General features: G+C 44.2%; 1 protein-coding gene across 4 annotated transcripts in view; it reads right to left on the bottom strand.

Moving 5' to 3' along the window:
• Positions 1–712: 712 nt before the first annotated feature.
• NRP2 (neuropilin 2) overlaps positions 713–23,203 on the bottom strand; it is a 116,815-nt gene continuing 94,324 nt past the window's right edge. For 2 of the 4 annotated variants that reach the window (XM_063712987.1, XM_063712988.1), the window contains exons 17-18: positions 6,219–6,269; positions 713–4,054 (exon numbers count right to left, since the gene is read on the bottom strand). In XM_063712987.1, the coding sequence (XP_063569057.1) occupies positions 3,750–4,054; positions 6,219–6,269 (356 nt within the window). In that variant the 3' untranslated portion in view covers positions 713–3,749. Of the gene's footprint in view, positions 4,055–6,218; positions 6,270–18,816; positions 22,296–23,203 lie in introns of those variants that run through there. The other 2 variants (XM_054549672.2, XM_063712989.1) reach the window with 1 other exon arrangement.

The following is a 23,203-nucleotide window of genomic DNA, read 5'->3' as shown; positions in this document are numbered from 1 at the left end:
AGAGAAGGAGAGAAGCAGCATTCGGATGTTGGAGAGAAGCAGCTTGACTTCAGAGGGACAGCTTGATAGCGGGACCTCAGAGAAGAGTCCGGCCAGGGATGCCCAAACCCTAGGGGAAGACCACCTTCCCACTCCATCCCCTTTCCAGCTCCCCATTCCATTGAGAGCCACTTCCACCACTAAATAATATCCTCCACATTCACCAACTTCAAATTTGTGAAACCTCATTCCTCCTGGATGCTAGACAAGAACCTGAGTGTGGGTGCAAGAGGCTGTCATCATGACCTTACACTGAGCTGTTTAACACTTAAGCCATCCATGGATGGCAAAGCTAAAAGAGCGCACTGTAACACAGGCCCTCTGGGGCTCCAGGGGTCATAGGCAACCCCTAGACTCTGCCACGGGGCCACACAGAGTTCTGCTCCTGCCGGTTGCCCAAAAGTGCTCATCCTGGCCTCTGCACCTGCTCTCCTGTGTTCTCCCCCTCCCACAAGGGGTTGAGAGCTGCAGGCTGAGTAAGCAAGCCACCCTGTCATGAGTCCTGTGAATGGGTTGAGGGAACTATCCTATTTCAACGGGACATTCAGTGCTAAAAACCTGAAAAAGTCTCAGGCAAAGTGGGACAATTTGGTCACCCTTATCCCAGATCTGTTTGTCTCCAATAAAGACAATGCAGGAAAAAAAAAAAAAAAACATGATGCAGAAAAATATCTCTGGTATAATGTTTATTTAAATAGTAATCTTAAAAAGGCTTTATACAAATCATATAAACACAGTTTGACATTGTTGTTTATTTTTTACATTGAAGAATCACAGTAAAAGCTCTCAAGTTCCCGTGATCTGGCTCAGCCAGCGAATGGTCGAATACCTTTAACTGCAAACCCTGGAAAAGTTAACCTGCTATGTGGCAGGTTAACTCTTTCCCTTGTTTTCTTGTCATTCATGCTTATTCCTTGGACCCTCATCCCTGTCAACTCCCCTGCCCCACCAAAGACAGAAAGCAACCCTGTGGCCCTGTTGACCACCTAGTCCGGGAGAGCGTGGAGGTAATGTGTAATTTAGTACAAGGCAAAAAGGAGATCAATACTGGGCGTGGGGTTTCCCAAAGGGAATGACTCAGGAAGATGGGTCAGCTAGCCTACCCACAGATAAAGATAACAAACACACCAAGGTGTCCCCTGGCCAAGTCAAAATTGGGCCCAGCTGTCTTTCTTTCTGTCTTACGACAGACCAGCCTCCAGCCTTGGTGAGGTATCTACACGTAGCCCTGCGTACCCTGCTTCTGTTTAGCATTCAAGGCCCACTCAGGGCCTCAAATTAGCCAATGGTGAATATGGATATAGGACTTTTAGAGGGATGCAGGTTGAGTTGTACATAACTTAGAGGTGAAGTGCAGGTCTGAGAGAGGGCTAGACTTTGGAGAACTGTAAAATGGCTCACCGGGCATGACAGCATCAGGACCCCTGGAGTGGCTTTCAAACTTACCTTCTTCTGCAGGCTACTTCTGGAAATCCCTAGGACTTACCAGCTTTCTGAACACTGCGCATCATGGGAAGGTGAAGAGGAAAGGGGCTAGTTAAAATCTTGCTTCTACTGTGGGCCGAACTCAGGGGGAGCCCTAAAGCTAAGCCCTTGGGCTTGACAGCTCTACTTTTCACCTCTAACTACCACTGTGCCAATGAGTGCCGAGTGCCAAGATCAGCTGTGACACTCGGACCCTAGGTCAAAGTCACAACACCACCACTGAGTCCCACATGACCATTCACATACATAGTAGATACAGAGAACTCAAAGCAGCAAAGACATACACACATGAATAAATAGCTGTTGGTTGAACTCTTGCTCTCTGCATACAAAACACTGTGACATTACCATTTGAAATAGCATTTCCATAAGTTAACATTTAAAGGAACCAGCCAGTCCCATTCACCCTTCCCCTTTCTCCTGGGTATAAGACAAATGAAATCATGGGTGACCACAGCAGCAAAAATGGTCTGACATTGATATGCAATAGGCTGGGCATACTGGTTGAGTTTCAAATATATTTCCAGCACACAGGCAATCCTTAGGCGTTAATATGAAATCAAGATTTGGATCTTGATGCGAACAATCTTGTCCTTCACACAGTTTCATTCTATTCCTGATGCCTCCCTTTGAAGAGTAGTTGAGAGTCATCTAGGGCTATGACTACCACTTGGGTAGCAGGGCTCATTCCTTTAATAGGATCAGCAGTGAGTTGGGGTACTTGGGAATGGAGCCATCGGGGTTAGGGAAAGAGGAATGCCTTAATTCATAAGATATTCACTAATTTTTACATAAAGGGAAAATACATTTTTCTTCATTTTTTCAAGGCACTTAATAAAAAACACATAAATTGGTGTGCATGCGTGCGTGCATGCATGTGTGTATGCGTGTGTGCATATGTGTAAGAAACTAGGTCTCTCAAGGCTGAAGCAGCGTGGTTAAGCATTCTTGTCCACAGTACTTGTGGACTTCTGGTTAGAATCAGTTCTTGTACATCTAGCTCTGACTCTCCCGAAAGGTTGAAATGGTGTTTGTAACCCAAAGGAGAAGTCGGTGTTTACTAGTCTAGTTGAGAGACAAATGCATTTCAAAGGGTCTCTGTCTACACTGCTCAGCTTTGGCCCTTATATGATCACAGAGGTTGGGCTTCTCTTTCCCTCTCCACTGTTCTCCTTCCCGTCCAGTGGTGACCAGTTACAATATCTCGCTGATGGGGAGAACATACCAATAGTCTCTATTTTCCCTCTATTTTCCCCTGCCTCTGAGAATATCACACAGTGCTGCTTCCAGGGGCTTAGAGACCTGAAGAATATGTGTATGTGTGTATGTGTATATGTATATGTTTTAGAAGAACATGGAGGAGGGAAAAAAAAAAGGCAAAACCACCACAAGAAGCCCCACAAGGGAAGCCCCCCCACCAGACACTGTGGGTCTAGAATTAGCGAATGGCTCCTATTCACTCACAAAGCACTTTAAGGCTCATTCAGGCGCTTCTATGGATTTTGACGTGTGAAGTTTCCTTTCCGGTTTATTTTAAATCGCATACAAGAAAGAGCTGTTCATGCTGACCCTAAAATGGCAATTTTCCCCTGGATAAAAAAAGTTAAAGGCAACAACATCCTACTTAAATGCTAGGACTGGAAACGGCAGCTTGTAGGGTTGGCTGGCAGAACCTACACCACAGTAAATCCCTTAAGTCATAAGACAATCAGAGGATGGGATAAGTTGGACGGCTTTTTTGAGTTTTATTTGTAAAGATGGAAAGGCTGAAAAGACACTTTGCTTTTCAAGTGTTGATTAGAAAGAGAAAGCGGAGAATAATGATCACTGCTCCACTTCTATTCTGGAAAAGTCATTCTCTTCTGCCTCTTTGAGTTGCTCACAGACCAAAGAAATAAAATATCATCATAATAATAATAATACAAACTCACAAACAAAATAGAACTGTGACCCCAAAGAGATGAGCTCCTGTTTTGTCCTAGCAGAGAACACGGCCCCGTTCCTGCAATGACTTAGCCACCACGGTCCTAGGCGGGTAATCTTCCCCTGTGCGGCTGCATCTGCCTTCCTCCTGCGACTCGCTTTTCTGCCCTGTCTATACCTTCGGTATTCTGGATCAGTTTGATCGAGATTATGGCATTCAGTTTCCAAAGGAAAAAAAAATGTAATCTTCCCCAGCCCCTCTTGCTGGAATGAAACGTCAGATAGGATTCAGGTGCAATCCGTCATGCCTCGGAGCAGCACTTCTGGTGGTTCATCTTGACCTTGTGTTTAAGGCCATCGTAGAGCTCGAAGTTGTAGTTCTCCAGAGTGGTGCAGCTTCGGGAGCTCAGGCCCGAATAGGAACAGGTGCAGTAGAGCAGGAGGCCTGCACAGGTGGCCCCCAGGAGGACACCCAGTGAGCTCATGGCGATGATGGTGATGAGGATGGGATCCAGCGTGTATAGCCAGCTCTTTTCTTTGTCGGTCGAGGGGGTGCCAGACCCTGAAGTTGCAGAAGAAGAATTGCTCCAGTCCACCTCGTATTCATCTGCAATACATAAAATTCATGAGAGATTGCGGGCACTGACTATGTCAGGGTGAAGTGACTGAGCCTCCCCAGTCCAGAGGCTCTTCAGAGCACAGTAGTTAGCAGCAGCGGCTCTGGAATTAGACTGCCTGGGTTCAAAGCCCAGCCTCGCTGCATCCTAGCTGTGTAACTTTGGGCAAGCTATTGAATCTCTCTTTGCTTTAGTTTTCTCATCTTTGAAATGGGGATAATAGTAAAATCTGCCTCAACTGGGTTGTTAGGAGGATTACATGAACTAATATTTGTAAAGTGCTTGGTGTCTGCAACTGTCTGCAACATAGTAAGTACTAAGTATCCGATATTTAAATAATTTGACTTACATTAGGTAAGCTCTGATTTTAACAGCACCTTTGGGGTGGCTCTGCAGCACCTGGGATGGCCTTGTGTTCAAGGCGACCTCTACATCCCTCCTTTCCAACCTCCTCAAGCTAATGAAAGGACAGTCTGGGACTATTTGCACATAATGAGTTTCCTAATTTGGCATTCCTGGCCATATAAGCAGCAGATTTTTCCCAGCCATCAGACCTCCTTTAATAATAAGGCATCGTGCCTTATTGTTATGGGTTGAACTGTATCCCCCTCCCAGCCACTTAAATTCATATCGAAGTCCTAACCCTCACCACCTTATTTGGAGATAAGGCCTTTACAGAGGTTATCAAGTTAAAATAAGGTCATGAGGGTGGACCTTTATCTGATAAGAGTGGTATCCTTAGAAAAAGGGCAAATTCTGAGACATACACATGAGAGAACATCATATGAACAGGAAAATGGCCATCTCCAAGCCAAGGAGAGAGAGCTAGAATAGATCCTTTCTTACAGCCCTCAGAAGGAACCAACCCTGTCCACATGTGGATCTTACATTTCTAGCCTCCAGAACTGTGAGAAAATATATGTCTGTTGTAAGCCACCCAGTCAGTGGTGCTCTGTTCTGGAAGCCCTGGCAGACTAATCTAATTATGTTTCTACACTGTGGCCAAGGCATGCCCACATCTGGGCATCATTTTTTGAAATATCCTAATAATCCCATGAAGAAGGCAGGATATTATATATATTTTAATAGGTGAGGAAACTGAGGTTTAAAGAAATTAGGCGACTAGGTAACTCACTCCAGGTCACAGGCTTAGCAAGCAGGTAAAGCAGGAATGGAGATCAGGCTTTCTGCCTCCTTACCCATTGCCCTTTCTACTCCATCCCAGTGCGCCTCTGCCTGATCTACTGCAGTCTCTCCATGTAGGTTGGTCATGCACTTTTGCCCATAAAAGGAGTGTTGGACTGGGTTTTGCAGGGAGAGTCTGCAGTCAGTTAACAAGGTGCTGTTTGGGTTAGTCGCTCCAGTTTCTATAACTACGCATGAAGTTTCTGATTAAAGGCAGGTTAAAAGCAGCTGCTCTATAAACTGTTCCTCTTAAATGCATCAATCTTAGTGTACAGTTATTCTTTAAGTGGAATCTTGCTGTTGAGTCTGTTGGAGATCAACTCTGGAACTCAGAGAAGCCCAGAGAGAGACCTGTGCTATTCTGAGTTGACGGAAGAAATTACATCTACATATTTGCTCAGCAGCCCTCTAGCCTCTTGAAGTATATGTGTTTGCAGTGGAAAAATAGAACTTGGAATAAATATAAAGATACGAGATGGTCAGTGTGAAAAAGAAACTGAAATCTTGCAACAAGCTCCAAATTGGAATCTTGAATAGTGTGAGGAAGGTTTCCCCCAAGCCAGGGAACCAGAAACCACAGCAGGTCTGGGAGAATATTCACATTATGCTCATTCACTCAGGCCATTTTTGGGAGAAGGTCAAAAGATTCAGGCTGTGATACATATAGAGGAGCTGATCTTTCACTTGTAAAGGGTTTATTCAGATTTGAAGTCCATCCAGGTAAAAAGTTACTGGAAAGAGGGGATCTGTTTCAGATTAGGCAGAGGAACTCAATAAACTTTCTCAACCTCTAAAGTTGACCCTGACAGATCCATTGATGGTTCCCTCATTTTTCTCCAGATTCTTTTATATATTTCTGACTGATAGTTCTAAATTTTGGCCCTTCGATACCCTGAGCATAATTTTTGTTGACATCTTTATAACCAAACTTGAATTTCACATTACCTGCTAAATCATAATAATACTCACCATCAATTTCATCTTCATATCCTTCTCTCTCATGTATTTCTGGGATGTCCACTATAATATAAAGAAAATAAGTTAATAACAAGTTCTATCACCATGGCTAAAAGGCAGGGAGGCAATCTTTACGAGAATGACTCCCCATTCTGGCAGGCAGCTAGAGAATCACCTCTAATTCTAGATCATTCAGTATGGACATTACTGGATTGTTCTTCTTCAGATGACCTGTATCTTCCTCCAACCACAACAAGTAACACAGAAATAAGAAGAAACTCTGGGTCTTCCGTGCCAAGCAACCCCTGCCACTGTGCCTTTTTAATGACTAGCATTCATTAGGAACACAGGTTTCATTTAAGGCACCTTCAATGGCATCTTATGCCCAACAGCAGCTGCCTTTACTGGGATGTCCATTTAGTGTAGCACACTGCACCTCTTCATAGGCACACATCTCAGTGGGCACAAAAGCATCAGAGTCTTTCTCCTCTGGATTTCATGTAAACATATGGTAGTTTAAGGAAGTCTTGTTTCATCATTATATGTTTAAATTTAAGAGCAGAAATGGAAGGCATGTCATAATGCCTGTTGACCTTCACATATCTGTGCTAATATTTCTCATCCTTCCCAAGTCTATTTTTCCTATTAGCTTTGTTCGTGGTTTAGAATAGATCAAAGATGGGCATCCAATCTGACTAGCCAGGCTAAGTTAATTTACTATGAGTTTTCTCCAGTATTATCACTGTCTATCTTTTTCTTTTTCATGATAATTTGGGAGGGTGATAATACAGGTCTCTCTATTCACTGTGCTGGCCAACTTATAGAAATCAGAACCACTGAAAATTATCTGTCTAAAATGGTAAAACATTAATAGAGAACATCAAATGCATGGCAAAGAGCAGCATCTTATCATTTCTTCCTATCTCACAAGCTAATTATGCCTTTCCAAGCTGTCAGCTCAAGACAGCCCCAGTGAATGTGTATGGCCCTCTCAGAGTTTTGTTCCACCAAGTCAGATAAACAATCTTGAAGTCACTACTATAAATTGAAATCCAAAAATCAAGGCTTAAAAGAAAATCAAAATCCCAAACGGCTGAAGTATCAGACAAGAGGGAAAAAAAGAACTTTAGACCATCCCGAAAGCTTCCTTCATCAGCACTACATCTCAGGGAAGATCTACTTGACCATGATCTGAACTGAGCATTGATCCATCACTGTCACACTTGAAATTCAGTCTTTTCTTGGAGGCCATGGTTTCAATCATGTTAGAAGTATTCCTCATTTCTGGCCAAAGTGCTAAAGCACATTCTCATCCCCCTCGTCACTAGTAAGGGATGCACAAAACAACTTGCCAAGACCCCACTTGAAAAGACTGATGCCACGTAGCACTAATCCTCCATAACTCCAGCCCATTCCTGGCATGTTTAAAGCACAGCAACTGGCACCTGCAGGACACGCCAGTCTCCCCACCTCAATGCCCATTCCCTGCATTCTCCTCCAGGCCCTGACAGAGCAGGTTGTTTCCTTGGAAGGGAGATGTGAACATGAATCAACAAGAGGCAGGTGGTGTTTGTCACAGGGATCAAATCGAGCTTGTGAAAGTCAACCCACAGGATTTTTTTCCATATGAAAAAAAAAAAAACCCAACATGGAAGAAAACCATCACATTTCCAACAATTAATTCGTTTGATGGGCTGCTCATATGTCTTAACATCTTCACCAGTAAAAGAGGCAGAACACTGGATAAGAATATGTGAATCAGCCTAGGATGAGAACCACGGGGCTCCTGCCAGTGACTTCTGGGCCAAATCCTATGCTTGCTTTTAGGGATCTTGTTTCTGCCAAGGATGTGATGAATTCTTGGAGGCTAGAATGCCATCTTGCTCCGTCTCACACCCTCAGGGAAGAAGTCTTAGGCTACCATAGATCACTGGCTGGAAAGGGGTGAATGTGGCATTGATCTTAAAGGAAAAAGGGTAAAAGGATGCTAATGATTTTGAGGACATTTTATCACAGGAGATCACGGCCTCTTGTCTCTGGAGGTTGAGGACTGGATGAGATGATTTCCTAAGAATTGGCCCATTTCTAAGACTCAATGAAATCAATTGCCCAGATGCAGCTGAGATTTCTGCACCTGGAGAATCAAAGGCTACTTAAGGTGAAGAAGAACACTTTAGTGGCTTGACTTGGCTTTTTATATAATCACTGCTCCCCTGAGTTTGAGTGAGTGGGAAGGGGGTCGAAAAAAGGATAAGTTAATCAACATTTTCAAAAGCGCATCTGTTCACCAAGCCTTAAAGAAAGAATGGCACACTGGGGAAAACACAAATAAAGGGAACATTTGTACAAAAAACCATTTACTTTGATAGCAATTTTCTCTAGTCCCCTTGCTAATATTCTTGATATCTGTGTTTGATTAAGAGCTTTCTCTCTCTCAAAAGCATCTTTGCCCTTTGCCGGCCACTTTCCTTTTCTGTTGAGCCTGGTAGGTAAACTGCAGCCTGTTTCCTTAGGAGGCCGGCAGGAAGGAATGTGGTTCTCCCATCAGGTCCCTGTAGTTCTAGCAAAGAAAAGGCAAGGTGTGGCAGGTAAGATGCTACCGGGAAAACCAAGGGGTAAAGCTACTAGCCTCTGGGAGGCAGAGGGGAGAATGACGAGCTAGGAGCCAAAGGCAGAGGGTAGAGGCCACAGCTCCCTGGAAAGGGGAAATGGCAGCCACAGGATGGCAGACCTAGCTGCCGAAGTCAGGGCAGACATCAGGAGAGAGTGGGAGAAAGGAACCAGGGACTCACAATTTTGTTTTCAATGGGGAAAACTTGAACAGGAACTTCCAGGACTCTGTTTTAGTGGGTGGGTGTGTTTGTGAGTGTGAGATGGGCTAGGGAGAGTGGAATGGGCCACACCTCTAGAAGAATGCAGGTCAGGAAGGGATCTTACCACCCACATGAGTTCTGCTTTCAACCTTTGTGCTCCCATGACCCTGTTTCCTTCTAGGCCCCCATGTGGATTCAGTCTCAGGTCAGCCTGACTACAAATACTGACTGACTCTCAAATACTGTATTAGGGCCAGGGTGGATCCCCAGTCTGCATTCAAGTTCTTTGGGTGCGGCTGGGACACTGTAACTACCACCATATCCCTACTGCCCCCTTCTAATAAAATAAAAGAGTCTGCCTTATCTCAGATCCGGGTTGGCTGGATACACACTTTGGTTGCCTGTTTCACTGGCTCACTACTTTGATAGAGTAGGGCTTTGAGGGGCTTCTCATGAACATGAAGATGTGGGGATCTGAAATTTGGGGTTTCATGCTTTCCATGACAGGCATCACCCAGAGCAGGAAACTAAATTACATTGTTCTTCAAAGGGCAGTTTTCATTAACCAACTAACCAGCCTGACACCACTTAGTAAGAGGGCTCACTGCATGCCCAGGAAACAAACTGAGGACTTTGGAAAATAAAGATGTAAGGGACCAGGTGTCTACCATCAAGGCCCTTCAGTGTGGATGGGAAGTGAAGACTCACCCATGCCAAATTAGCATGAAAGAAAGTGAGGTATTGCGGAGAGGACTCCCAAGTGCCGCTGGAGTCCAGGGCAGGGATTGGGCAAATGAGCCTGGGCCACTATCAGGAAGGAAAATGTGGGAGTGGAGAGGAGGATACTGTGGAATTGAGGCTGCTGCAAGTTGGGCATTGGGGGATTTCTGTTTCCTTTATCTGTCTGATTGATAGAAATGCTTTCAAACATGGCGCCTGATCTCTTGTCTTTTGGCTTGCATTCATTCATATCAGGCTCGTCAAGGAATTCAAAGAGATCGCCTAGCTTTGCCACAAATCTTCCACCTTGCATATATCTATGTGAGAGTCAGACCTCTGCTCTCCGGATCTCCATCACCTATCCCCTTCCCCAGCTGTTGCAGATCAGCACAGTGAAAGAAAGAGGTCAACTCTGGATGAATGACGGGAAGGGGTTTTACAGAGCTTGAGTAATCAAGTGGGCACGGTAGCTACTGCTTAAAAACAAATACAACCCAACTTCACAAAACTCTGGTCATTTTCATATTGATCAGTCTCAGGCCAAAAAGTCACCTTATTTTGGTCAGTGTCCCTTCTCTCTGCATCATCGAGAGACAGAGTAGGTACACGGTGAGGCATGATTCAAGGTCTCACTCATCTCCTGCTGTCCTGATTTTTTGGAATGAGAGACCAGGGTGGCTAGTTATGAAAACACCCACAAGACTGTTCCAGAAACACACTCCACCGTAGAAGAGTCAAATGTTCTCTAGTGTGCTTGTCAATACATTGCAACACTACGGCACAAAGGGTGAACAGCCATATCCAGTCACAAACCCAACCTCTTCTAATGAAATAAGCTTTTCCCTGGAACACTGCCTGGTAGTGTAAGACCACACATGCTGCTCAGGGGAAACACCCCCAAGACACTCCAACCTGCTGCCTGGAAATTCCTACTGAGCATGATTTAGTCCTCAAATAAGAAGGCCCTCTCTCATGGCCCTTTCCATTCTCTCTCTCACTCTCTCCTTCTCTGACACACACACACACACACAGAGAGACACTTTTTAAAAATCTTTCCTCTCTCCCTCATTTTCTTCATTCTTCTAAGTTATCTGGGATTAGCATTCCTTCATTAGTTTGCTTTTCTGCAGTTTCTTACAGAAAATTCTCAGCCTTTGCTCTGTGTCTACACAGAGCATATTGTGTGAGTATATTGGCCTTGACACTGTTTACTTCCTGCATTGTAAAGGAGCTTCACAATATGGCCAGGAAAGTGAGAAGTCTGCCCCAAACCACTGGTTAATTTTGGATAAATAATTTAAGACAGCCCTGGGACACAGATAATTTCAGGTCACTAATGTGCTAGTTTCTTTGAAGAGTCCTTTCCATGCCAACCCTGAGCAGTGGATTAAGAGGCCTGCTTGAAGCTGATGACAGGGTTGTCATCTGGAGTGTGCAGCAGAGACACTCAGAAGCCTGGTCAGTGGCAGCATCACCCTGCACTGAAGGAAGCGGCGTGGGATGTGGAGGGCCCTAGGCTGGGGGCAGAATGCCTACCTCCCATCTGGTTCTGCCTCAGGTGTCAGAGCCTTGACCAGTCATTGACCTCCCTGGGTCTCCGTTTGCTCCTCTGTAAAGTAAACACTGATGCTCTCCTCTCCTCTAGAATTCCCTTGTCTTTACAGGAAGGAAATGAGAAAGGTATGAGGGCCTTTCTGATGAGGGCTCTTTGAAGAGGGTGATGGTTGAGGGAGACAAGGCAACTTCTGCACAAAAGGGCTCCATTGCCCCATGATGCTCACTGCCCCATTCTTCACCCTAACTCTGTCCTCTCCTGGGAGTGGCCACTCCCTGAAACCATTTGTTTTAAGGTGTGCACAGAAAGAGAAGACCACAAAAAGGACAGGTCAAGAGAACCCATGAGGTTCCATGTGTTCCATACTTGCCCGTTTGGCTCAGGACTCAGTCCTGCTAATTGGTGACTGAGGAACTGACAAAGTGGGTAAATTGTGCCCATAGTTTTAAGCCTCTGTGTTAACTGAGGCTGGGCTGAGAAAACCTCATGGAAAGCCAGTCTTAGCACACCCACTTCACCCACCACACTTCAACCAGCTTTGAAGGCAAGGATTGAAGAGCCTCTTACACACAGGAAACCACTGAAATCATTTATTTTCACAGGTACCAGGTGTCATCACTTTGACTTTAGAGATGAAATTGAGGAGGGAGGGTAGAGAAGCGCAATAAGTCATTGAATAAATCAGCAGTAGAACTGAGAGTAAGCCATAGATTTTCAACACCTTGTTTGGGGGCTGTGATTTATTTGGGATAAGCTCTTGGCCACCTAGTGCCTTTGTTGAACTTGATTCCAAGTTTCTGAACCCCATGGGCCAGTTAAATCGCTGGATTTTTCAGATGAGTAGCCTCCAGAAACTTCTCTCAGCCATTCTCTTTTAATCCCAGCAGGAAATACAACACTGAGACCTCAGTAAAAGATAAATAACAAAGGACTAAGGAGGTTCTTCTTGGCACTCCAAAATTTGGTTTAATTCAGTTTAATATTTAGTATTGGCTGAAGGTCCCCCTTTCCCACCACACTTAATTTCCCAATTCAGTTTGTTCATCCAAGTTGCAATAAGGAGCCAAACGTTCAGGTGTTGATCTAAACTTTGCCAAATCTCCTCCGTTAAGAAGTTGGGCTACTTGAGAGCCATTCATTCCTTGCTGGGTTTGGCTTGAGTTTAGAAGCACCATCAGAAGAGCCTTTATCACAGGCTTTTATCTCTTGGGCTACAGCCAAATCTAGACACGGTCATGGAAAAAATATTTTTTGGAATTTTTCAAATGCTTTCAAGTGTGGAAAAAAAAGGAGGGGGCTTGGTATGAGATTACTGGAAGAGTTTGATCTTGAATTTAGCCATTCATTTCTATTATTTTTAGTTGAATAACTAGAAGGAAACACTAAAAGGAATTGGAAATACTGACTGCAAACAAGAAGACTGTGAAATGACCTAGTAATACTTTCAAGTGTGGAGGCGGATGAGCAGCTGAGGCCAGAATGTCTCCAATGAGCCCCAACAATGGCATGAAAAGAAGAAAAATGCAGCCAGAGACATGTTTGGCTATAAAGATAGGCTTCACAATTGTGCAGACTGGAAAAACACAGCAAAGCTGATGAAAGAAAATTCTAGAACCTCTTTTTTACCCCAAGTCTTTGAAAAATCAGCTATTCTCCATTGTTGTAAAGTAGATATGTGAACAAGCAATTGGCTCTTTTCATTTCTTTTGTTGGCTACCTTCTCTTAGGGCATGAGGGTGGGAAAAACAGAGCATTTCAGGGAAAACCTGCTGTTTTTTCCCCCTCTTCTGTAGTCTTATTTTTTCCTGAGATGCTAGGGGAAAAAGTCATGTATCTTTATATTTCAGGGAGTTTTTTCCAGTGGGGCTTTGAAATTTCTCCCCTCCTCTAGTTCCAACATTTGAGGTGTGCATGTTAGAAACATCACTATGTCACTCAGATGGAGTGGTTTGGTACAACCTTGGATAAGTGAGAAAATGGAGTTGAAGAATCAAAACTGCATCCACTTCCAATGTGAAGAAGAATGTCTTCTTAAAGATAGCCCCTCTTATTTTGTAGGTCCTTGAAAAGAAACTGTACACCTGTATGTCACTAAGAGAATTCAGTATACTTAAAAGATGGGCTCTTCTTCTGAACACAAGAATGAATGAGAATGAATGACTCTGTGATATCATTTTACAGCTACCAAAAATGTACCTCTCTCTGCCCATTCAAGAGATGATTTCCCCCAATAACTTCCTGGTGGCCAAGGTCCGTAATTACTAAGAGACCTGGCTTCAGGTGTGGTCCCCTGTAAAAATGCAATTATTGGAGGAAGTAGCCATGTGGCATTTGTGTGAAGGAATCTGACCCATGCTTTTTTGAAGAAGGCGTTGATGGATGAAGGGGAAGAGAAAGTGTAAGGATGCCAGAGAAGAAAAGGGGTCAACAAGAGAGGGGGAAGGTGCAGAAAGGGGATTTTGGAGGTTGGAGACAAACCGCGCCTGGCACAAAGGCAGATGAGTGGTGACCAGCTTCTCCACAGAGAAAGAGGTGGAGACCATGGCCACATCAGGAGGTGCAGAGCCAGAAAGCAGTGATGGGCTTGTGGGCCCAGGGCCCCTGTAAACACTAATATGGGGCTCACACTCTTAGGCCACAGTTGGCCAAGGCGAATGAGGCATCTCTGGGGCTCCTTTCACACACCCATGTTGGCCCCATCTAGGTTGTAATAACTACCATCTCACTCTCAATGCCAGCTGTGGGGCTGCCCTAGAGAAGCCATAGGGAGGCCCACACCAGCCCCTGAAATCTTCATGCCTGTTCTTGCAGGCCCTGCGTGGCAGTAAGAAAACACAAAGAGACAAAAAGGTTTTTTGTGCTTAAATGAAGCTTCAATAACTAGCAGGTTTTGGAGAATGAGACTTTGGTCAAGGCTGCCTCTGGCTCAAGGCTGCCTCTGGCTCAAGGCTTTCTGCACGCCTATCATTACTGGAGCTAGCTGCTCTTTAATAAGTTGCAGGGAAGTCCAGTCCAGGCATCCTGTTAATGAGTCCTGCTGCTGGAGAAAGAAACTGTTATAGCTGCAAGCCATGGCATGGTATACTATCATTCCAATTCTGGAGCAGAGCCTTTGGTTTTGGGAATGTTCATGATATTTAAAGGATTTAATTTTGTACAATTACACAGAGAAGACAAGGCACTGTGTGTGTGTGTGTGTGTGTATGTGTGTGTGTGTGTCAGAGAGAGATGCACTCTAGTTCATCCAGATCTCAACTCATGCTGCTTTCTTTCCTGAGTTAAATACTCACGCCTCATGCCCAGGAGGCAATGGTCCTGGATTTTTGGCAGGTCGGGGAACGCACACACAGGACCTACATAGCCACAAACACTCCGTTATGTTCAAAGTCAAAGCCACTTTATTATGATACTTTTCTCTCAGCACACCACAGAAATGAGGGCAGTGCTTTTGCTAGAAATGGTGTTTGGACTGACAGGTCTCTGGGCTTCTCCTCCACCCGCCATTCCTTGCTACTGGCCCCTGTGGGGGCTAGCAGCTTTGACTATGCCTATAAACATCCCACTGGAAAACCACCTCACTGCCTAGTGCCTTTCCCTTGGGTATTGCAGCCCTGAACTTCCTCAGAAGGAAGTCCACAAGGTCTGCCCCTCTCGGGGCCAGTGTCAGGGCCTGGGGTCCAAGGCCTCTCAAATTTGAGACTTTTTCTTGGTGTGTAGGTTTACCTCTGGCTGCTGGGATAGTTTAGTCTGCAGTACAATACTGCATACTGACCTTAAGGGATGTTTTTTACATAAATTTTTTAGTAGAAAACATAAATAAATAACAGCATGGCACAGCACAGGCATTCTTTGAAGAAAGCAAGTGGAACTCATTAATCATGGAGAACAGGACTCTGCCTGCTGAACCTAGGGACAGAATTAACTCCAGTGACACAGCCACTACAGCTCTGGGGAGCTGACACTTAGAGCCAGGTCCATATTCCCCATAAGTTGGCAGTTAAAAAAAAGAACGTTCTGAAGAAACACTCCCTGAGTTTAAAATTATCTTCAGCTAAAAGTGCCCAAGGTCTTCTCTTGCAAGCAACACACCCACTGTAGAGAAAGAGAGATAGGCATAGAAATCACATGGGTTGGGCAGATGTGGCAGGGGCTCCACAGCCAGGATGTCCACTAGTTTCTGCTATGCTCTCAAGCAGGGGGACAGGTTCATTTTAAACGGCAAACCTCAGCCATTTATAGCACCTACTAAAATGAAAATAGGTATGTGTTTGACCCAGAAATTCTATCCTTTGTAAAACATGTGCCCAAAGAAGCAATTTCAAGGATGTTCATTGCAGTATTGTTTATAATAGTAAAAAAAAAAAAAAAAAACTAGGCACAATCTGAACACTCATCAACAGGGGAGCAGTTAATACACTCTGGCATATCAACACAATATGGAATGCTATGCTGCAGATATAAAGGATCTATATAAAGATATAGATGCATTAGTATGTACTGAATTACCCTCAAGATGTCAAATGAAAAGAAGCAAGTCGTCCAATATAGTAAACAAACACTGTGCTACCATTTACACAAAACCAAATGAAACCAAACTAAACCCCAGCTTAACCAAACCACATAACTCAACATGAACATACATGTTCTTAAAGGTATAAAACAAGGCCTGGAAACATACTCCTCAAACCATCCCTCACAGTTACCTCTGGGGAGGTGACTGGGATTGGTCAACAATGAAATCGACTTTGGCTTTTTCTGTATTATTGCACTTTTTGAGCATGTTTAACTTATGAGTTAAAGAAACCCAGCCAGTTACTATAAAGTTCTCCGCCAGCAGCCTCCCTGTATCATCAGTATCAATACACTCTCAAGCAATGAAACTCCGAGAAAAGAGGTTTTCCCACATAACACTCAGTCCTCCCTCCAGTACCTCTGTCGTTGACTGTTCAAATGGTCTTTCCTATTTCTTGGTCCAATGCCCACAGGACTTTAGCTTTTTGGGGCTCTCAGGGGTCAGTGGCAGAAAAGGCCAAGAACAACTGTTTTACCCAGTAGACAGGAGATGATTCTAGGTCTCTTATCCACTGGGATTGGGGCAAGAATGGCTTCAGCTTGGTTGTGCTGAAGCACCTAGATTCTCCACTGTTCCATACCATGCTAAATAAGGTTTTGCTCTTGGCGGTTTCCCAAATCTTGTCTCTCTTCAGTGTTTAGGTTTGGGTCCAAACAGAACACCTCCAAGCAGTCAGGGCAAACATACTCTGGCCCAGGCTTGTGGCCTGAAGACCCCTAAGGGTGTGGGTTTCTGATTGTATCTGACCTCTATACATACTGTGGTGCACCTGATCTGCGTCAGGCTTAATTAAATCCTACACTATTCCTAGCTACTAATTTATTTGTGTAAGGCGATTCTTTTCCCTGCTGATTGTAAGATCATCAGCTGGTGTTCCCCTCGCACCCCCCCCCTTTTTCTCTGGTTGGATTTGTTTTGTGTTTTCTTTGGGCTGTCACTAAAGTGGATGAAAGGCAAATTACAGCTGTGAGAGCCCCAGTGATCTGCACAATTAAAGAGAAAAAACAAGCCTTCACCTACAGATCTGCACTTTGGCTCAGATGTGTAGCCCACAATGCAGGCAAGTCAAAACTTCAGGATGTAGCTCTTTTCATCAGAGATTACAGAAAGGCCACACGTTTGTGCAGAACAACTGCAGAGGCCGTGAAGAGGGGCGACGAAAATAAACACTGTGCCACCTCAGCTTGGCTGGGTTTCGGTTATCTGAGCTAGGGGGCAGTGGGTGAAGAGAGAACACACACTGAAACCATCACAAAGAACCAGGTAGGAGCAGAAACAGACTGGCCTAGGCCTTGACATCTGGTATTTATGATCCATGGAAACACAATTTCTGAACATTTATGCTTGGGCTACATATGAAATGCCACACTGAGGAGTGTTTGGTGGTAACAGTGCCCTGTTTGACATCTAAGATTGGAGTCCTAACAGTCCTTGCCCTTTTAGGGGGAGTAAGTACACTTAAAAGAAGTCTTGGGACTAGAACCAAGGTGGGAAAATTCCCAAAGGTGGCTCCAAAAACAGTAATGCCAACAAAGCATAAGCGATGGCTAATTTAGTTCAGTCCAGTAAGTTTGGTCCCAGGTCAGCTCAAGGAAATGTTGACTGAGCCTGGGTCTTTGTTTGAAATAAACACTTTTGAGATGTTTTTATTTCATTCTTTACTAATGGGAACAAATGGCTCTAAGGAAAGCCAAATGTTATTTAGACAAAAGGGGTAATTGAGCTTGTCACTGGGGAAACAAAAAATGCTCTGATCACAGACATTCTACTTTATTCTCCTGCAAAGGACAGATAGTGACATCTATACTGAACCATCTGTACTAACAGAACTTCCTGTAAGATCTAAAAACCGGAAGACTGTCTCCTTTTAGCAGCACTTGGACAGGTTTTACAGCTGTAAAAAGCACTCCTTCCTGGATCTAGGTTTGGATAGGATGAAAAGCAGGACTCTGGCAGAAATAGGATCTTCTGAACATGTACATTTTCTCAGGACCTTTAAGGATGGTTCTCGGACCCCTGAGGAGGGCTCCCAGGTTGTCAGAAGGCCTCTGATAAATCCCATGAATGGGGTTGGTGGGAAATCCTATCTGCAAATAGGATTAATGTGACCTCTTCTTGACCACTATCTAGAAACCATGAACTGCTGGGAGGTTGCCTTTCCTAGATTTTCCCCCACCCGGCCCAACCCAGTCCCCTTCCGATAGAAATATTTTATATAACTAGGTCACCATCCAAAGAGGAGGACCAAAGAAAAATACTCATCAAGAAAGACCTGGCCTTTTGAGTAAGTTTCCCCAAGTGCCTCTCCTCAAAGTTTTATAGTGTTCCTTTCATAAAATGTTCCACTCTGATAGTTCCATGTCCACAGTCATCATCTAATTATCTTCATTACCTGTTCAAAAATGAAGTCTAGAATATCTTTCAGCCCTGAACATGCTACAAGTTCCCGTTTTGTCTGGGAAAGCGCTCGTAAATGGGAGATTCACGTCCCTGTGGAAGTAATAATTGGGTAGGTGACGGGTAAGATGACACTGCTGCTTCTTCAAAGGAAGTGATCTGTCTCTGCAGAGCTGGGTACAGGATTCAGCTTAGCTGGTACCACTACCCCAGAGCCCTTTGAAAGTAGAATCTAATCTCCAGGGATTTGTCATCAAGAGAAATTTTGTGGAATCTCATTTAGCAATTTAGCACTTAGCAACTTTTGCAAAATCCCACACCAATCATAAAAGTTGTCTCAGCTGCACAAATTGGATAAAAATCCTAACAAGCAGTAATAAAAATAAAAAGAAGGAAAAGTTGGCATTCAGCCTCAAGGAGAAAACCCACCTACCTCCCACAGAAATGCCCTGTAGCTCAGAAGGTGATGTGTAAACTTTGGAAGCATCGGTTTGCTCAAAGCCTACGTTTCAACTTTGTTCTCACAGGCAAAGGGAAAAAAAACCTCACATGTTTGTATAAAAATATCATCATTTTATTACATTCCACACAATACATTTTCAAATAATTTCCAATGTCCACAAGTTATTTTGACACACAGGCAACTGAGCAATGCAAGGGGTGTCACAGTAATAAGGAGAGGAATAAGAATAGGAAGTAAAAATCTTTAGGTTTTCTTGTTTCGTTGTTGTTCTTTGGTAATTTTCGATTATTTAGGTGTTTGCCTGCTAGTTTAATTTTAAAGACAGGGTCTTCTTAAAGATAGGCTATCAACTTCAGAAATAGTACTGTATTTCCTATTCAATTCTGGCTTTAATCCCAAAAATGTGGGACAAGGGAAAAGACAATTTTACTTTATCTTCAGCATCCAGTTTGGTCAACGACAATGCTGATTTTTTGTTTTCTTTTTCTGCCTTCGCCAGGAACTAAGTGATGGCAATTGCTAGCATAATATCATGGAAGGGGAGTTCAACGCAGAAATAAAGTCTTCCCTCCTGAAGGTGTTGACATAAAACCTCTACTAAGGCAAAAGCTTTATCAGCCCGAGCTAGGACTTCAACTCATTCACTCATTCATTCATTCATATTTTAATAGTTGCTATCATCTCTTTGTCTTCTGAGAAGCAACTCTAAACACATGCATGCATGCATTCGCCTGTCCAGTCTATTTTTCTTAGAAGAGAGTGACCCTTCCCTCCCTCCACGAAATACAGAATTTTGCTGTTTAAAGCTGCGAAGCATGGCATTTTACAGAAGAGCTGACCTTTTAGCATAGTACCTGGATAACACTAAGAAAATTGCTGGGATAGACAGAGCAAAGGCAGAGGTTGCGGAGTGGGGAAAGACAGAGAAGGTGACATCCTCAGCTGAAGTGTGAAGGGATTCACAAAGATTAGAGCAGTCTCATATTCTCAACTAAGGCATGTACATAAAGATGATGCCACTTGGGGCATCAGATAAAGATATAGAAAGTTCACAAAGTTGTTGTCATCTTCTGTTACAGAAGGGGAATCATCAGGGTATATGGTAACTCAGCTGGTCACTACACTGGCTGTATCTTCCAGATATAATTTCTCAACGCCACACCTCTATGGGGCGCCTACAGGAATGTCAATCATTTTGCAGGCATGCCTGGCCCCAAATGCATGACTGGATGTGGACAGCCGAGATAAAAGCCCTTAATGAATGGCATATTAGTCATCGCATGGTACCCCGGGCTGATCCCCTCTCTACTCCCTGTTTCTTTCTTCATCTTCAGCTGAGGTAGGACACTTCTTGAAATCTCAATGTAGCACATGCTCTAGCCTTTCATCTTGTCTTTTCTTGGCAGGGCTGCTGTGGTTGAGACAGAGTAGCTCTTTGAAATAGTGTAAGAGTGAGAGAGCACCGTTCTTTCGGGAGGATGAAACGAACCAGATGAGAAAGTTGAGTGTGTGTGCTGAAGGGACATATCTGGATATCGCGAAAGAATGCTGAAAGTCTCTCCCAAGCAGCCAAAAAAAAAAAAAAATCATTAGTATTTTGTTCTCAGAAGGAACCTGGAGGCTTTTGGCCCAGGCAAACTTCTTTGGAGTGAATTTTATACCTCCCCAGTGGATTTTTAGCAGGAAAGTAAAAAATAAATGCTCCCGAGGCTGAGACCTCATACACTGAGAATCTTAAAATTTGCATTTTCTATCAATGAAATTGACTTCATTATTTAATCCATCCTTTGTACAGTATCATTAGCAACTTCTCTCTTACATCCCACTCCCCTTGTTGCTTAGAGAAGACACATGAGCAGCAATGGTTACATCTTCATTAGACCTTCTCTGTGATGATGCAGCAACATCTGAATATGCCAGGCCAGCCTACAAGGGTCTATTTGCCAGATGCCATGAATGTTTTAAGGGGCAGCACATTGGTACACTTAAAAAATGATTACTTTCTATTCTCTGATAATATTTAAATAAGTCAGGTGGACAGCCTTACATTTTAGCGGCTATAGATTCAGGCACACATTAACACCATGAAAATAAAGCAAATGATCCCTTTTTCCCCCATATTTTACAACTGCTATTACAGTGACCAATATAATACCAAAGTATATGGTTTTTAACCTTCGTACTCAACCCCATCCCAAGTTGGGCCCAGTAACCACCCTGGGTGAGGAGACATTTCAGTTCTTCCCTCTTCTCCCTTCTCTGGTCCACCTCCTCCTCCTCTCAACTTAAACAGACTACTGTTTTTCCTACATCAGTCCCAGACTTGTTATTCTCTATGACTTATTCCAAGATTGGACGTAACTGATAAAGGCTAAACATTCATTATGAGCTTCTCTTTTATAAGGCAACATGAGACAGATTTGCTTCAGGGCTGGAGAGGTGGTTCCGCAGACACCCAATGGCTGTTATTTTGACATTTCAAAGACACCAGAAGACAAGGGGGTCTTGTCTGAGTGTGCTAGGGGAACCTTCTCTTGGGTCAGGTGGGTTGGGGATGGGGATAGGGATGGGAGAGGCCACACTGCATCCCATGTGGCCTCTATTTCTTTAGGTACCTGGAGATGACAATGACAGCCAACAGAAACCCAGCCAGAGCTAGATAAGGCAACAAAAAGCTTCAATCTCTTCTCCAAGTAAACAAAACTTGTACAGTATATTATTTTCTTGTAAAATGTACCCCAGGAGAAGTAACACAAGAGTTAAAGGGGCCCTCTCTGAACACTCACCCCTCGCCCAAACACACACACAATGAACCAGCCTATCTCTCACACACCCACACACAGAGAGCCATTCACACACACATATGTCTACTATGTACATACACACAGATCCAGGCTTCCCCTCATGTCTCCTGGCAGACTGCCCACTGAGAGGAGGTATGGGATAAGGCAAGGGGAAAAAACAAGCGAACCAGTCTCTGGAACAAAACCAGCTGAGCCTTGAGTTGTGGAGTGCTTGGGGGGTGGATCTCTTCGGATAGTCCAAGATGCAGCATTAGAGTTGGGTTTGTTGGTTTGGAATCAACAAAAAGGAAAAAGAAAAACCAAAAGCCAAAATGAACCCAAGGAGGATGGTTGGGATTGATAAGAGTGCTCAGGGTTGGGGACCCGGGAGAGAGATGTCTGAGAGTTCACACAGAAACTAGGCGAGGAGAAAAAAGTGCAAAATCGAGGCAACGTGTTTGCAGTCTTTCTCGTTTGTTTTGGGTGCTGTTCTTGCTTCGGCCCTCAGCAGTGCGAGCCACGGTCTTGCTCTAGCTTAATGGTTAGGGTGGGCTCCACCGCCAGAGGGGCCCCGTTGGTGTAGTGGGAGGTTTTGTAGGTGATGGAGTGATCGGTCTTCTTGGCCGCATAGCGGAACCGGTGGTAGTGGAGCACCAGGGCCAGCGCGACGGAGACCAGCACCAGCACGGCGCCCCCGGCGGCCATTACGTAATACCAGTAGGCTGGGATGGGCTGCACGGGCACCGTGTCCACTGTGGGCTCGGTCCCTGGCAGGAGGGTGCCCCCTGGTGGAGAGACACAGAAGAGTGTTGCTAGGCTGAGAGCATGCAGACTAATCATAAGACTAATTTAAAAAAAGAAAGAAGGAAACACACACATGCTTTGGGACATACAGGGAAGGGGCTGGGGGACTAAGGTGGTACTCAGTCCTTAGCACCTGCCAAGCACTTCTCAAAGATTGCATTATTTCCTACTTACCCCCTTGAGAGGTAGCTACTGTCAGACCCATTTTACAGGTGAGGAAACAGAGGCAGAGAGTGGTTAAATTAAGTGGTTATACAGCTAGTTAAATAGTAAGTATGGGATTCAACCAAGAATGGTAGGATTACACATCTCTTTTCTTTCTGTTTAACCACAATTACTTTATAATATATGGAAGTGTTATAATTCCCTCTCCCTCCATCTCCCTCTCTCTCTCACACACACACATACACATACACAAATACATACAAGTAAATGATGCTGACATGACTTCCGGGATTCAGTGAGGCAGATTTCCTGAATGGTGGAAACACCATATTTGGTCTGGCTGGCCAGCATTCTCAGCAACAATGTATTAATTAGGCTGGCTAGATTTGAAGGTAAATTCCACTTTGGCTTGCCAAGGCTTCTGTGCCCATTGAAATTAGCCTGGTCTTGCCTAGACAGGTCAATCACCACTGTTAAGTCATGACTAATGCATCCTCATTTTTTTAATTGGATGGAGGATTTTTAAAAGCAGATTGGAAGGGAAGTTGCAACAAAAAAAATGTGGGCACAAAATGACAGAGGGTATGTGAGAGCGAGAGTGAGTGAGTGAGAGAGAGAGGGAGGGAAATCATTCTTAATGACAGAAAAGACAGAGCAGGGAAGAGAAGCTGGCAGAGTATTTAGAAGGCAACCACGTTCACTGGCCGCTGCTGGTTGCTATGGA

The sequence above is a fragment of the Pongo abelii genome, chromosome 11 (assembly GCF_028885655.2).
Source record: "Pongo abelii isolate AG06213 chromosome 11, NHGRI_mPonAbe1-v2.0_pri, whole genome shotgun sequence".
Classification (NCBI taxonomy): domain Eukaryota; kingdom Metazoa; phylum Chordata; class Mammalia; order Primates; family Hominidae; genus Pongo; species Pongo abelii.
This window is presented reverse-complemented; position numbering and strand designations above follow the sequence as displayed.